The 15,641-nt window shown below is 34.1% G+C and overlaps 1 protein-coding gene across 1 annotated transcript in view; it reads right to left on the bottom strand.

Annotated features, from left to right (window-relative positions):
* The window catches only part of LOC149552360 (ferredoxin-dependent glutamate synthase, chloroplastic-like), a 290,054-nt gene that overhangs the window by 259,168 nt on the left and 15,245 nt on the right, over nt 1-15,641 (bottom strand). Inside the window, exon 2 of the mRNA XM_089787902.1 lies at nt 11,228-11,540. Within this exon, the coding sequence (XP_089644028.1) occupies nt 11,228-11,540 (313 nt within the window). The remainder of the gene's footprint in view (nt 1-11,227; nt 11,541-15,641) is intronic.

Below are 15,641 nucleotides of genomic sequence, written 5' to 3'. Positions count from 1 at the left end.
TAGATTGTGGGACTATCTCATTTTGACAGAGATAACTATAACTACAGCTTGAGCACATTCAAGCAGAGTGAAAGTGTATTTCTGGTGCAAGGAGTGGGTGAGCTTGGACGGCTTGATTGTTGGGAACTGAAGAGAAAAAGGAGCCAATTTCTGTAAACACCTATCATGTTTGTCAATTAAGTATTCATAAAATATATTTTGTGTTGTGCAAAGGTAATATGCTCCTATCCTGTTCTATTATTTCTGCATGCTGATTGTGGAGTCTTTTAAGGAGGAAATAAGGTCAACCTCTTTATGCTAGTGGATTTCCAATGCCAAGCAGTAGCTTCTCTACATTATCGATGTAAAAGTTGATAAAATATATCTGTAATCTTTCATATCAGCAATACTGCTGCAATTTTATCAGGTTGGAACTAATCTATGCCCTATTCTGAAATATTATATTTGTAAGTAGGAGATAATTTCCACAACTAGTCAAATTGTGATATTGCTATCAGGATTTAACTGTGATTTTTGAGTCAAACTCATTGACCCATATTTCATGAGTAGTGATTCAACATGAATCCATCTCTCATGAGAATAAATGGAACACTTAGCACTCATTGGATCTAGGTGATGCTCACAGGGGTGAAGCACCAAGACTTTCCAGGAGGTCATCCATCCCAGTACTACTCCAGCTTGAGTGCGCTTAACTACGGAGTTTCCTCCATGGTTAAACCCAAAGCTTGCAACCCCATTTGCAAAGCCTTCACCAAGTGTTGTGCCTTATGAACCATTTATTAGAAAGCCCCTTAAGCTCATCAATTGATAAGTAGGAGATAATTTCCACAGCTAGTCAAATTGTGATATTGCTATCAGGATTTAACTGTGTGATTTTTTAGTCAAACTCATTGACCCATATTTCATGAGTAGTGATTCAACATGAATCCATCTCTCATGAGAATAAATGGAACACTTAGCACTCATTGGATCTAGGTGATGCTCACAGGGGTGAAGCACTGAGACTTCCCAGAAGGTCACCCATCCCAGTACTACTCCAGCCTGAGCGCACTTAACTAGGGAGTTTCCTCCATGGTTAAACCCAAAGCTTGCAACCCCATTTGCAAAACCTTCACCAAGTGTTCTGCCTTATGAACCATTTATTAGAAAGCCCCTTAAGCTCATCAATTGATAAGTAGGAGATAATTTCCACAGCTAGTCAAATTGTGATATTGCTATCAGGATTGATAGTATACATACATACATACATACATACATACATACATACATACATATATATATATATATATATATATGACATTACTTAATTAATTGGGCTCTTATCATAAGAAGAGACAATTATGTTATCGGGCTTCTTGAATGTATTTGTTAATACCACCGAATGATTATTGGTTGAGAAGCAATCTGAATGTATTTGTTTATACACCGAATGATGATTGGTTATGTTATGGTCAAACATTATGTCCACGTAGGGACATGACCCTACGTGGCCTTTGGCCACCTAGAGTCATGTCTCTATGGGGACATGACACTTTACATATTTAACATGGAGCAATCAATGTAGTTTGATATCACTCACAAGGCATGCTCAGACTCAGTGATCACTCTCTCCTGCAAACAAGGATATTCAGCAAATTGTGTTCGATCATTCTTCATTACTGTTCAGTTTTGAAAGATCTGCGCAATCAGAACAGCACATTATATATACTATAAGATTGGTAAGTATGAACCAATTCAATTTGTAATAATAGTTTGTGTCTCTATTAGAGATCCTAATTTTACATGGTATCAGAGCCATCCTGATAGGGAATTCTATTCTACAGAATTAAAATTAAAATATCAAATTTATCATAGTAGAATTTTATCCTCAATTTCAAAATGGTTAATCATGTAAGATTAGAGGATAGACTTGAGGGGGCATCAAAATTTTCATCATGGAAAATTCAAGTAATGGTGGTACTTAGAGAAATGGAGTTGGAAGAGTACATAGAATCAAACAAATCAATACCTAAAAATGATCCAGACAAAACAACATAGAAAAGGCACAACAACAAATGCTTGCGGTTATACCCCTGCCTACTTCAGAGTAGATGATGTAGAGATTACATCAGTCCAGTGGTACAAAGCACTATTGTTTGACAAGACTTAATGTTGATGCTTCCTGTATGGGGGAGTATCTATGATGAGCAGAGTCATTGAGGACTCTTGGTATTTGGTATTAAACAGTGTCTTTGGACACTTGAACTGGTTGAAGACTTGAAGCAGTAAATTGACATAATGAAGTCTTTGACATTGATGTCAATGGGGGAGAGAATGCATGAAAAACATCTCCTATGTATGGAGGAGAGATAGTTATTAGAGAGATTTAAAAAGATTCATAAATATCTCTAGGGGGAAATATACTGCATGAAGATACAGAACAAAGTAGTGTTCCAGAGGATTTCAAATTTGATTGATGAAGAGAATTTGAAAAGATGAGAACAAAAGTAGCAGCAGTAGAGTATTGTTTGGTATTCTTGGAACTTAGATGTTTTTCATCTATGTTGTCATCAATGTCAAAGAGGGAGATTGTTAGCATGAATGTTGATGTTATTCTTTTGGGGGAGTATCCTAAGCATTGGACAGTATTGACATGTTGCATTCATGATTGTGTTTGTCACTAATGTCAACATAGCAGTAATTCTCTGAAGACTAGCAGAATAGTAGACAAAGATCATACTTGTACGAACCGAGTTTTGATGTACAGGTGAAGCGCAGTTAAGGACATGTTTTACTCTATGTCCTAATTACGATGTTAAATGCGCAGAGTCTAAATCGAAGATGTACGGAAGCTATAAGTGATTTAGAGAGAGCAGTGCAGAGACAGAGTGCATGGAAAGTAGTTTTTGATGATCCTATTATATCTTCTAGCAGAGATATAATCTAGTGATCGAGGACAGTCTGATGGTGACGTCAGAAAGTGCACAAGCCCTAGTATCGCACGTGTGAGAAGTTGTATAGACCATGAGCCAACAATGCTATTGTAACTACGAATTAATTATCTTATTATAATTAATTGGGAAAGCTTCAAGGCCGACTCAAGGAATTATTTTGAAGATATGGTATAAAGGAAAGACATTTTCCTTATTTGTAAGTAAGTGTGATAAAGTATTGAATTCGAAGTAATCAAGAAAGTGTGAAAACGAGTAGTGTTTGGTGAATGCGAATAAGCGATCCAAGGGGTTATTGGATGCAAGGTTTGTGATATGGTAACAAGATCAGAAGGAGCAAAGGTCTGGTTGACAAGACAGGGGAAGAGGAAGGAGCAATACAGTACAATTCTATTATTCTGCAAGGAATAATACAAAGATCATTTGGGCAATGGGTTCATTGGTCTTGGCTCTGAAGTTGTTTGGACAGTGGGTCCATCTGTCTTTTACAACTCCTGACAGGGTTGGCACAACTCCTAACAGGGTTGGAATCTCCTAATAGGGATTCAAAATCTCCTAACAGGGACTAATATGTACTGAATGTTATTATAGACTCCTAACAAGCTCCATCCTCAAATAAGGAATACTTATATTCAGTACATCATCTTGTGGGTACCATCCCCACCGTGGTTTTCCCTCTGATCAAGGGTTTCCCTGGTTAACATATCTGGTGTTATTGTGTATTGGGTATCTTGTTATGGTTTCTAATTATATTGTTCACATGGTTAAGTTTTATTAAAGTTGATAATTGTGACAATAGTTGGATAACTAATTCACCGCCCCCCCCCACTCTTAGTTATATTAGAGCACTATATATTCTAACAGCCCTATCTTTTGAATTGTTCTTAACATTTAAAATTAAACACTATCATGATATATTTTCAAATTTGATAAGTTTATATTTGTAAATCTATTGCATTTCTAACCCCACATTAAATTGTCATTTTAGGAAGACGAGAACAAAATTGTGCACCAGTAGCAACTTAGATTAATTGAAAATTTTCTTGAGAACAAGCAATTTGAGGAAGAGCGGACTGTTATGTTCCAGTTCAAATAGAATTTTGATAAAAATTATATAATAAAATACTATTAAATTAATTAATTAAATGAATAAATAATATAATATATGTAAAAAAACAATTGCTACAAGTTATATAATATTTTATTTATTAATATAATAATAATAATTTGCAGATAACATAAGACAATTGAAATGATATTTGTAATTAATATATATGAAAGAAATTCATATTGTTAATTGAATCGAAACATGATATAATTAGAACGCTTAGTGATAATCTAAATATAAAAATCTTGATAGAATTATTAATTATCTTATCAATATTTAAAAGAACAAATTCATGTCAAATATGTATTTAAAATATTCATTGTGAATCCAAGAGTTATTAATTATTATATATTAAAAAAACATAAACCAAGTAATGGAACAAAACACATCTTATTAAGCAATGGAATAAATAAATAAAATAAATCAAGTATGGTTAAAAAAGGATGCAAGAGAAAACAAATAAGGAGGAAGGAATCCGCGAACATACAAGTCCACATTTCCGCGAGTATCTCAGACCATAATCACTAATAATGAAGGCAGAAAAAGAAGGATTTGAATCACTAAGACAACTATCATACAATTCAGCAACACTTCATATGAATGATTCATCTGCAGACACGTCAAAGCGGTCTTCAGGGGATTAATGCTGGTATCGACAGTTTGGATTCAGACCATCTAAGATTGATCGAGAGGAGAATAGGAAAGATGAAAAGGAACGGATATCATTATTGAAGATAGAAATATAAACTATCCAATCACACATCAGAAAAAAATGGATTATATAAAGTGATTAATACCATGTATAGTTTGCGAATTATATAAATGAGGAATTTGGAAACTTAAATACATTTACTCCTTAATTCAATTTTTCCAATGCAATACTAAATTGCTTATTTGGCTTATAAAGTTGCAAGCACATAAGCTTACAACAGAAACGACATCACAGATAATATATGGAAAATAATATTCTCGGCAATCATGATAATATGGAACCAATCATAGAACCAACAAGAGAGCATGTCACAAGTTTTGTGAACAACCGATGACAAACTCGTAATTAATAGCATTGTAGTTGAAAGGTCGGAATGTGCAAAGGATATCATTCAAAAGATATACTTCAATACCCATCTATATAATCTACTGAAGGAGTCAACACCTGCAATTCATTTACAGCCATTGATCAAGAAGGACCATTGGAATTTATATGTATCGTCTGCAGCATACACATCAGTGAATACGCCATCGGTCGTGGCAAGACATAACAAAACACAATACATTACTGTCAGTGGTGGCAGTGGCAAAGCAATAGGGAGATAAAAAACACAAGCCAGTATTCTCGGCACTACATTCCACTCAACATTGACTCAAAAGGGAATAGACAATATTATAGTTAGCTTAGGAAATAAATAAGAATTCACTTGGTAAAAGAGTAGTACTCAGTGACTATTACTTCATCTAACTATTAAACCCAACACTTAGCTTCCAAGACAGCCAAACTATCTACTCATTTGGGAAATAGATTATATTCAGGTTGCTTGTGAATGGTTAATAAACAGACATAATAGGTGTATCCTCAAATCATTTGTACATGAGCAGAAATTTGATTGCGTTGGTTCCCAAAACTACAGATTAGCCCAAGTTATCAGTTCGGGTTCGGTTCCAAGTTCGAAGTTTGAGAACTGGTTCTCAAATTCATCAAAATTTTGGAAAGGGGTTTGTGTTCGTTTGGGTTTGCTAGTACAAAACATATAAAAATTATTAAAAATATATGTTTATATATATATATATATATATATATATATATATATATATATATATATATATATATATATATATATATATATATATATATGAGTTAAAATAAGAATGTAACATAGTAGCATAAACACATTTAAATAACAAAAACACAATAAACTTGTAATTATAGCGATCTTATCATCATATAGTTATAGTGCTCATACCATCATATAGTTCAACATCAAAAATTCAAAACATTAAAAATAAATTGTAGCATCAAGTTCAAGTATCATTGTTTCACATTCATTGTTCAACTAATGGAAAAAAAAATCTGTTAATATTCTAATTTTTTTTGTCTTTATCTTCTTCTTCATATTCATCTTCTTCTCCTTCTTCATTTTCTTCTTCTCTGGCACTGGTTAACTCAACAATAGAGCTAAGGCCAATGGGATCAGCAATAGCAACAATGTTGTTGGCATCAAATTTTTCAAAAAATGACAATGAGAGGCCACAAAATATGACAATGAGAGCCCATCAAAAGCATTTCGTAACAACCTTTTAGGGTTGTAGATGCCAATAACTTTATAAATTTTGCAAAAAAAACACTTTTTTGTCGTCCACGGGACCCAAAAAGCATGTGGAGTAAACTAGATTCAAACTTGGCTCAATTTTTTTGAACTAGTTAACCCAAGTTTGAACTTGGTTAGGACCAGATCGAAATAACAGGGAAAAAATGGAACCCTAGTCGAACCAAGTTCGAACCGAACCTAAACTTCGAACCAGTTCGAACTTCTACAGGTCCGGGGGGGGAGGTACCCATGCAACTTAGCAAATTAGAAATTCAAGAGCATGCCACTTCTCCGATAGGATTCTGCAATTAATTCTGGCTAACAAACAAAAATCACTTTGATTCCCCTGCACTTCAGGCTCCACTACACCCAGGCGAGTAGACCTTCACCTCAAACACTGACTACCTGATTCAAGACTTTTCTATAGCAAATTTAAGCTTTGGTGTATTCTTCGGTTGGCATAGTCCTCGAATTCAATCAAAATGAAACTGAATACTGAGTATTTTGTAGTGTACCGACCACGCAACGGTGCTTAACAATCCTAATAGTCATACAAGATTCTGAAGAATAGCACAAAACAATTGGAATTTGGAGTACGAACACCAAATTGGAACAGAGCAGACGAGATGGGGATCGTACAGTGTCTTACGAAATGATGGTTGGAGATGTGTCATACACCAGGGAAGTGAAGGTTGTACGGCATGGAGAAACCCGTATGGTGGACTGTATGGTCCTTGCGGTGGACATCCATACATGCAAGGTGGTGCAAAGACCGTACAGAGGGCGGGGGAAATCAAAATGGCCGTACGTTGGGTTGAATGATGTGTGCAAGCAGGTCGTACAGTGATGAAAACCAGGCTGTATGGTGATGACAATAAGGTTGTGCGTTGATGCAACCAAGGCTGTACAGGGATGACAACAGAGTTGTACGATGATGCAACCAAGGTCTTACAGAGATTTCCTAGAGGGGCAACACAAGACCGTACGGTATAGGATATGAGCAGCACGAAGAATGACAAGAGGCCACACGAATAGGTATTGGAGACCAAAACAAAATACAATTTCGTTCATACACAAACACAATAGATCTTGATGAAAAAACCACACAATGCGAATAATAATTGCCGAAAGATGGTGCTCCAATTTGCTAGATATGAGCGAAGAATTAAATGCAACAACGAAATAGGGTGAGGGTTGAATCCCACCGAAACCACACGAGCCAAATAAGGAAGATCTTTCACCTCCGAAATGGCAAATTACAGAGAACTCCCAACAACAATTCGCAGTACAGAGAAATAATCCAAAAGCATGCCTACAAACTACCTACAAGCTGTGCTTAAATACCCATCAGGAAACTTTCCAAAGGTGTACAAAGATAGCCAATGGTGGCACAAACTATGGAAACAAAAATAAAAATGGGTCTGAGATATATTAAATCAATCGACCCGTTACAAAGTTTAATTAAATACATTTATTATATGACGAGGACATTATATATTTGAAATAATTGAATGTTTTGTATAAGGTTTTTTTATTAATGAATTTGAGGCTTGTAAGAAGGAAGTTATAGATTTCTGACTTCAATAATAAAAAGACCAGTACCTCTGCTCATCCAAGCAATAGAGTCGACCTCAATGAAGATTATCGCGTACAACTTTATAAAAATTTATGTACTTATACTGTCAACAATTTAATAATCAAAGATGCGACAGACCAAATATGTATGCACTCTTAAATTAGTCCAGATTGAACTTTAACTCTTCTAGTAAGAAGATAAACTGGATACAGATACAGAAACAATTCAATATTTCACTATATCTATGATGATCACATTCAAGATGTTAAATGACCGTGTCCACTTATCTAATATTTAAATTATTTAGAAAATTTAAAAATGATTATAAAAAGAAGAATCATGCACAATTTAAATCTCCATGCCTTCAATATAAATAAACAAAAGACCATTTATTTTATTATTAAAATAAAACAAATGAATTTATATTAGTCATAAAATAAATGAATTTATATTACAGTCATATTTAAGCTCTTTAATCCTCCTTACAAGTAAATTATTTCTTCTTGTATCTTTTTTCGAAAGTCGAATATGTCTTCGGTAAATAATGTATTATCCTTTTATATACAAGATGTCCTTTTGAAATGAAGTGTCTTTTCATAATATGAAAATAATCAAATACCCTTTGGAAAATTGTTTTATTTGCAAAATTATAAACTCCTCTCGTCATTTTGCTTTAACAGGTGATTAATACTTATTTTATTTGCTTAGTAAGGGCTCGACACACATCGTCTCTTTCAAACTTCAATTTGAAGGTATCGGTTGAATCTCTATGAGTTTCGTATGGTGTTTGAGTTTATTTTAAAACACAAATGAATTCCTCTGTTCACGTGGCTCTTAGATTATACCCAGGTTGGATGTGCCATCCAATTTTGACATGTATGAGTTGCTCGATATGGCTCTAGTTTTCTCTCTCACAAGTATTATTTCAGGCACACAAGGAGAATTTATTTACTCTCGAGGAAGACAGAGAAGTTGCTTCTTCCGTCGTTTATGCTAGTAAACTGATTCTGACGCATGCTATCTGGAAGTATTCACATGCCCGACTTCATTATTTCCGTCCTTATTTCTTTCACACGCACCTGTTTCCATGACAAACATAACGCCATCTATGCGGTCTTCGTTCAGGAATGTGAAAATTTATTTTTCCATTAAAAAGTGATGGCGTCGATGCTTAAATTTGTGACTTTCTATATTTACTCGCTACAACAATCATTCACCATTTTATCTCTGGAATGTATATATCTGCCCGGAGAATGACCGCTCCCCTGATGTAGAGTATTGGCATTAGAGTTTATATCTATGTGTTTAAAATCACGGGAATAAGGCAGTTGCATAAGCATCCAATTGTTATTTGCATCAACCGAGCACGACGTAATCCTGACTCCATCTGAGCATACTTCTGAAGTATTTGACTTGTCATCGGTCCCTTCTTGTTGATATGGCCCGAGGCTTGTTGTCAATGCAACCATATTAATATGCGGATCCTTTTCCATATGCGATATATTTATTATGGTACTCCGTCTATTTCAATACATCCGTTCTCATTTCATGTTTGTATATTCTCCTTATACTGCTTTGATGCCATTGACCACACATATGGTTAGTGTTTCTCTGCATATACAGTATGATTTCTCATATGCGTTCCAACCTGTAGGTGTAATGAACTCCACCAGAATTAATTCCTTTTTCTGAGCAAATCGTGTTTAGTGTTGATATCTCTGTGATTTTGTTTGGCACATTAACATATGTAAAGTAACAGTTTGGTTACAAATGATCTTATCTGCAGTTGAATCTTGATCAATTGAGAAGTATTATATCCTTTCAAACAGAAATTTGTCAACAAATTTAGCCTTCAGATTGGGAGTTGCAAATGCCTCTGTTATCACTTCTTTTACAAACTCATCTTTGTTCCTGGCTTTATGAATGGATGCTTTGAATGTTTTATTTATGCCTCAATGCCTTTTGTAATTAGTTCTCAATCCAAAATACTCTGACGATTCTTATCTGTTTGAGGGAGCAACGCTTTAATCATATCATGGCTTCTTGTTGGGAATCAAAAGTAATATTCTGTGAGACTTAAGTAGAGAGAATGATTATGTTTCAGAATATTTTAGTTATGATTGGCCATGTCTCAAATCTGCCAAAGAATAAGGAGCTGAAGCATTTCGTGTGAGGAAAATACAGCAGTAATTCAAGAATTTACGAGTCTGGAACCTGGATATGAACCTGTTGCAAGCCCAGTATGTATTTGCAGTAAAGAACCATATAGACATCTAGGCTGGAACAAAACAGACTTCTGAGAAAAGAATTTCATCAGACCAATTCATTAAGATTGGGAACTTTATCTCAACCTTATATACTAATAAATGCCGCTTCATTCCTTGAGACTTAGTCTAGGATTCTTCATACCCATCTTCTAATGATATTTGACTTCCATGATTACTTCTTTTCATGTCTTTAACATCATAAATGGAGATACTTAATTTTGTCAAAAAATAGGGCTCCATCAGATTGCATCTCAGAAAATATAGTTGGCAACTCGTATAATCACTATTAACCTTGTTTAAGTGTAAGCATCTGAAAGAGAAGTGTGAGAGGATTAGGTAATTATGCCAACTTTCGGAGATAGCCGAAAAGGGGGCATTACAGTTGACTTTATCTAGTTAGAGGTTGGAGTTATTCACCTGTGTTTGAGATTATTTTCTTTTAAATGTGAAAATCTTGGTACAAGTTTTGACTGTTGACATTTGGTGCTTGCATCTAGGGCAAAAACACTCAAATCAGTAATTTAAATCTAATGCAAAACCTCCTCCTACACATTGTACACTGCGTGCTCATAAATTATGCTTATTAGCTAGCTGTCAGGGAGTTTCCCCATATAAATTTAATGAATAGCTTTACCATATTTACTAGCTAATTTAACTTTTCTTAAAAAGGAATTAGAACTTCAACAAGAATACTGAACATTGTTTCTTAGACAAGTTAAATTACAATAGTTTGTACAAATTTGTTCCTAAGCATTGAAAATTAAATTACAAATTAGCTAATTTATTGTGTACTAAGCTCTACAATTTTAATTGAAATTTTAATTTACTTATATCCGCTTATCATGTTTGTAAAATTAACATTTATTATACATGAGATTGTAATTGTTCAATGTTTCACATGAATTGCACTATATGTGATAAGTATTAAAACTTTCGGGTTCCATTTTGGGGGTTGTAACATTTAAAAGAAACTTCTTTGATAGACAAATATTTTGAAGAATGACTTAAATATTTTATTTGAGCGAAATATATTGACTCACTTGCTTTGGCTGCTTGATTATCCTGTTCTTCTCTAGGAAGAAATACCATTCCCACCCCTGTCTTGACTTCATCTAAAGAAGGAAGACCCTGCTTGTTGAACCAATCATTTAATAAAGACCATGGAATTCTGGTCATTATCCCAGCACCATCACCTGAGTCATTGTCTGCACTACATCCCCCACGATGTTCCATACAACCAAGTGCCGTGAGTGCATCTTGTATTATGCTATGAGAAGGAATATTCCGTAAGTTAGCAATAAATCCAACACCACAGGCCCCTCGTTCAGCCAATATATCCTCCAGCTTCACTGTCTGCATTGAACATAACAGTCAAATAATAGCCACTGGCTTTGAATTTCAAGCTGAAATACATAATGAAATATATCTATAGCAAAAAGGAAAAGGTGCTTTGAAATATCAATCTGAACTTGAGATAGCTACTTGTGTTTCCTCTAAAATTTAATATTGATGAACCAAAATTCAAGAACATCTGAAGTGATCTCTAGAACACCTATGAGAAAGGAACAACTTAAATCAAAATTCTGTTTATCAGCTCAGTAAAACAAAAAGCATTTCAATGGGAATGAGAACAACCAATGCAAAAGGTGCAGCTAACAAGGAAGATGTAATGTCCCCTTTTTCAGTATTTAGAAAGATTGGACTATTACCCCAAATTCCCTATTTACCATGTTAAATAGATAGGATTTTTTATCAAGTAATGGAAGATAAATCTGAAATCTGATCTATTTATTAATATGTACAATAGACAATGTCTAATTGAGATGCTCACTATAATGTAAATTGCAATGAATTTATGACGACAATGTCAGTTCTATAATGGTGAACAGATAAGGACAATTGCAATATCTAATACATACGACCGTTACAAATATCACTTAACGATTGAGTAAAACATCAAAGCATAAATCTTTTGGGCAATAAATTGGCAAACTAGAGGAGTGGGATTTTTTAAAAGATGAAAAGAAAAAAATTGGATTTACAAAAAAATGTAAAAATTTGAAGAAAAGGAGTCAATGACTACTACTTCCAATTAAAGGACATTTTCATAGCTCAGAGGATAAAGTTTAGATTATAAAGGACTTATATAAATTATTCAAAGCACTAGCACAACCTTCTCCTAATATATTTTTAACTTGGAGGACTCAAAGTTTTAGCATTGATTTTGTTTGTACAAATTTCAATCAAGCTATAATTTAAAGTAGCACCAAAATATGATGTGGGCTTTCTTATTTTTCAAAATCAGAATGAAGCTTTCTATGCAAAATATTGTCAATAAAAAAAAATCTTCATATCATACAAGTAGAATTTATTTTTTAAGATTCTCTGAAGTTTCTTTTATTATATATGTTATTGTCAATAATATATACTCAAAGAACAAAGTTTGCATGGTATACACATATGTGAAGTGATATATAGTTATACATAAGTATATACCAACACAATTTTCTATGTTGAGCTTAGAGACTGAATTGCATGAATTATTTAATTTAATTTCAAGTACTGTTTTAAATGCCTGGCGACTTGATTAATCATAAAAACTTATATGTCATAATTGACAAGCCTAAAATGATAATAATGATTACTGTAGGGTTCTTTGTTTTCTCCAAAAACAATTAGGCAAAACTTAATTACCCTGCTCTTTTTTATCGTATTGCAACAAATAGATAAGGCAGCTTTGTTACGATCTTCTTTGGTCTAATATTGCAACAATTTAAATATTTGAAATTAATACAAACAAAATCAATGTTAAAAAAGAAATAGTATCAATCAAGCTTTACAATAGATTCAATGTAGAAATAGAGGAAGAATAAGTTTGTAATCGCATTTCTCCCACACTACTTCGACTCTGCAACGCTTTCAACCCAGCTTTCTCAACTGTGTCTTCAACATCATGCGTCGATTCATAGAGAATCACGTCACACTTTTGCAAGATTTTCAGGTCAGCATTTCTTTTAAGATTTCTACTATCTCCCACACTTTTTTTGTCCATTAACCATCACTTTTTACCGATAAATTGCTTGACACGTCGCTAAAAAATGCACTGAATTCTATTAACCAAAAAATCTCAATTTTTGGGGGAATGAATCACTACACATGTTGACTCCTAATTAACAATATATAGTAACAATTTTTTACCATTTTCTACTTCTATGTAGTATTAATATTAATAGTCAATAATAATTCAAATTTTGAACAGACTTTATAATATTAATTATTATTACAATAATAGATAAGCATCTATTATTACTTAATGGTTATTTGTCTGTAATCTATTGTAACTGTAATCTATTGTAAATATTAGAATGTTTCTAATATTTAATTAACTGTAGATAATTGTTAGTTTTCTTTTAGCTAGAATAGAAAGTTTCTATTCTTTATGATCGTTTCCTAAGAAAACATCATTCCACTCTTTTGTATATATAGACCTCTCGATCTTTGTTAATGTTGTCAATCAAGATTGTGCCTATAGCAAGATGCGAGATCTAGCCATCCTATTGAAACATGGAAACTCTCTCGGGTGGTGGGTTGTCCTAAAACAAGAGACGAATCTCCGAAAGCTAAGTCGGTTCCTAAATAGTGATCACCTAATCCTAAATTATACGCGAGATAAGGGATGAGAAGTGAATGACAAATAATGAATACTAACCTAAATGAAGTGATACACCGATGGTATTGAAAGTAACTTTAACCAAATCAACACGAATTATGAAAGACACAATTGATTCACAATACTCAGACAAACATGTAATCACAAAAGTGTTTCTATGCAAGGACCGGGATCTTCTGCTTTGAAAGGAAAACTAGGTTTTACCATTTTTTTGCAAAAAGAACAATGATCACAAACAAAGACTTATAATCACACGTATCAAGATTCAAATCTACCATAAGGAATATAACTTAAATGAAAGCGAACACAACATTAAAGTAAAAAATTTACAATATTGCACGAGAATCAATGAGAAGGAACTACTAAATCTCTATAACCAATGCTGAAAAAATGATGCAGGAGCATCTTGCATGGGAAAATTATTGGGAAAAAAAAAGAAAAAAAAAATTGTGGAGAGAGAAAGTGATGAAAATTAGAGGAGAAATAATAAAAAATAAAAAAAGGGAAAAAGGAGAAAAGAAAGGAAAAGAGGATTTTTATTTTCGAGGTGCATAGGTGGCATAATAGAAAAATAAATTTAAAAAATAAATAAATGGTTGTCATTCCATTTATCGAGGTGAGTGGGTAGAATTCTAGAAAGTTATGAATATTGTAGAAAGTTGTGGAAGTTGTAGAAGGTTGTGGAAGAATTCTAGAAGGTTGTGGATAAGTCATGCATTGGGTGGTAAGTGCCTATTTAAGCAAGGCATATGAGCATATCTAATCAAGCTCAAGGATAAGCTTGAGAAGTGAAAGCTCGAGGAGTAGAAGCTCAAGGAGAAGCTTGAGAAGTGAAAGCTCGAGAAGAAGGTGAAAACTTGAGAAGTGGAAGCTCGAGAAGGAGAAGCTTGGGAAGTAGAAGCTTTGGAAGGAAAAGCTTGAATGTGTGAAAGTTGGAAGGTGTGAAGGCTTCAAGGTGTGAAAGAGAAAAAGGAGAAAGTGAAGAGTGAGTTTTCCTGAGTCTGTGGACAGAGCACCGAATGTGAGGCAGTTTACAGCAGGATTGTGGTGGACTTGTGAGTGTGTAGACAGAGCGTCGAATGTGAGGCAGTTTACACTTGGATCTTGGATAAGGTTTGTGAGAAGAGCTAGTGACTGCGGTTTAGAAACAAGGAGGTTGCTTGGTGGCTTGCGAGCACAAGTTGAGATCTCGGAGGTTTCTACCAAAGTGTGGATCTGGACTAGCTTAGGCTTGGATTGGATCTTGAGAGATCTTGGAGAAATGTTATTGTAACTACTATTGGATTTTCAAGTATAATAAAATTGTCTTCATATTGTTGCATTCTTGGTTGTGAGTTGGTAAGGGTGGTGTGGCCCTTCGTCAGTGGTATCAGAGCGTACCTTTATCAAAAAACCTCTGCTACAAATTTGGTCTTACAATCAACTCAAAATCTACAATGTGCAAAAAATCTGAATCCAAAAGAAGATCCCTCATAATGAAGTGAATGTACAATATATAGAACTCATAACCCTAATTCGGATCCCAAGATCGTGCCTAGAAAAAATTAGTCAAAAATGACGAAAACTATGAAGAAGTCTCTGAAAACTGCCATCAACCACCTACCCAACTGATAGATAACTAGAAAACTGCCTCTAGCTCCTCAAAATCATGCATAAAACCCTAACTCGGATCTCTCAAATAACCCAAAGATATAGCATGTAAAACTCCTCCAAAATATGCCAAATATACATAAAACAGGCTCTCATCATGAACTACATGCAAAATTGGCCTTAACTGCTCCATA

Source organism: Cupressus sempervirens, chromosome 6, assembly GCF_028749045.1.
Source record: "Cupressus sempervirens isolate cs-2001-9-10 chromosome 6, ASM2874904v1, whole genome shotgun sequence".
Taxonomy (NCBI): domain Eukaryota; kingdom Viridiplantae; phylum Streptophyta; class Pinopsida; order Cupressales; family Cupressaceae; genus Cupressus; species Cupressus sempervirens.
Note: the sequence above shows the minus strand (reverse complement) of the source record. Positions and strands in the feature narration are given on the sequence as shown.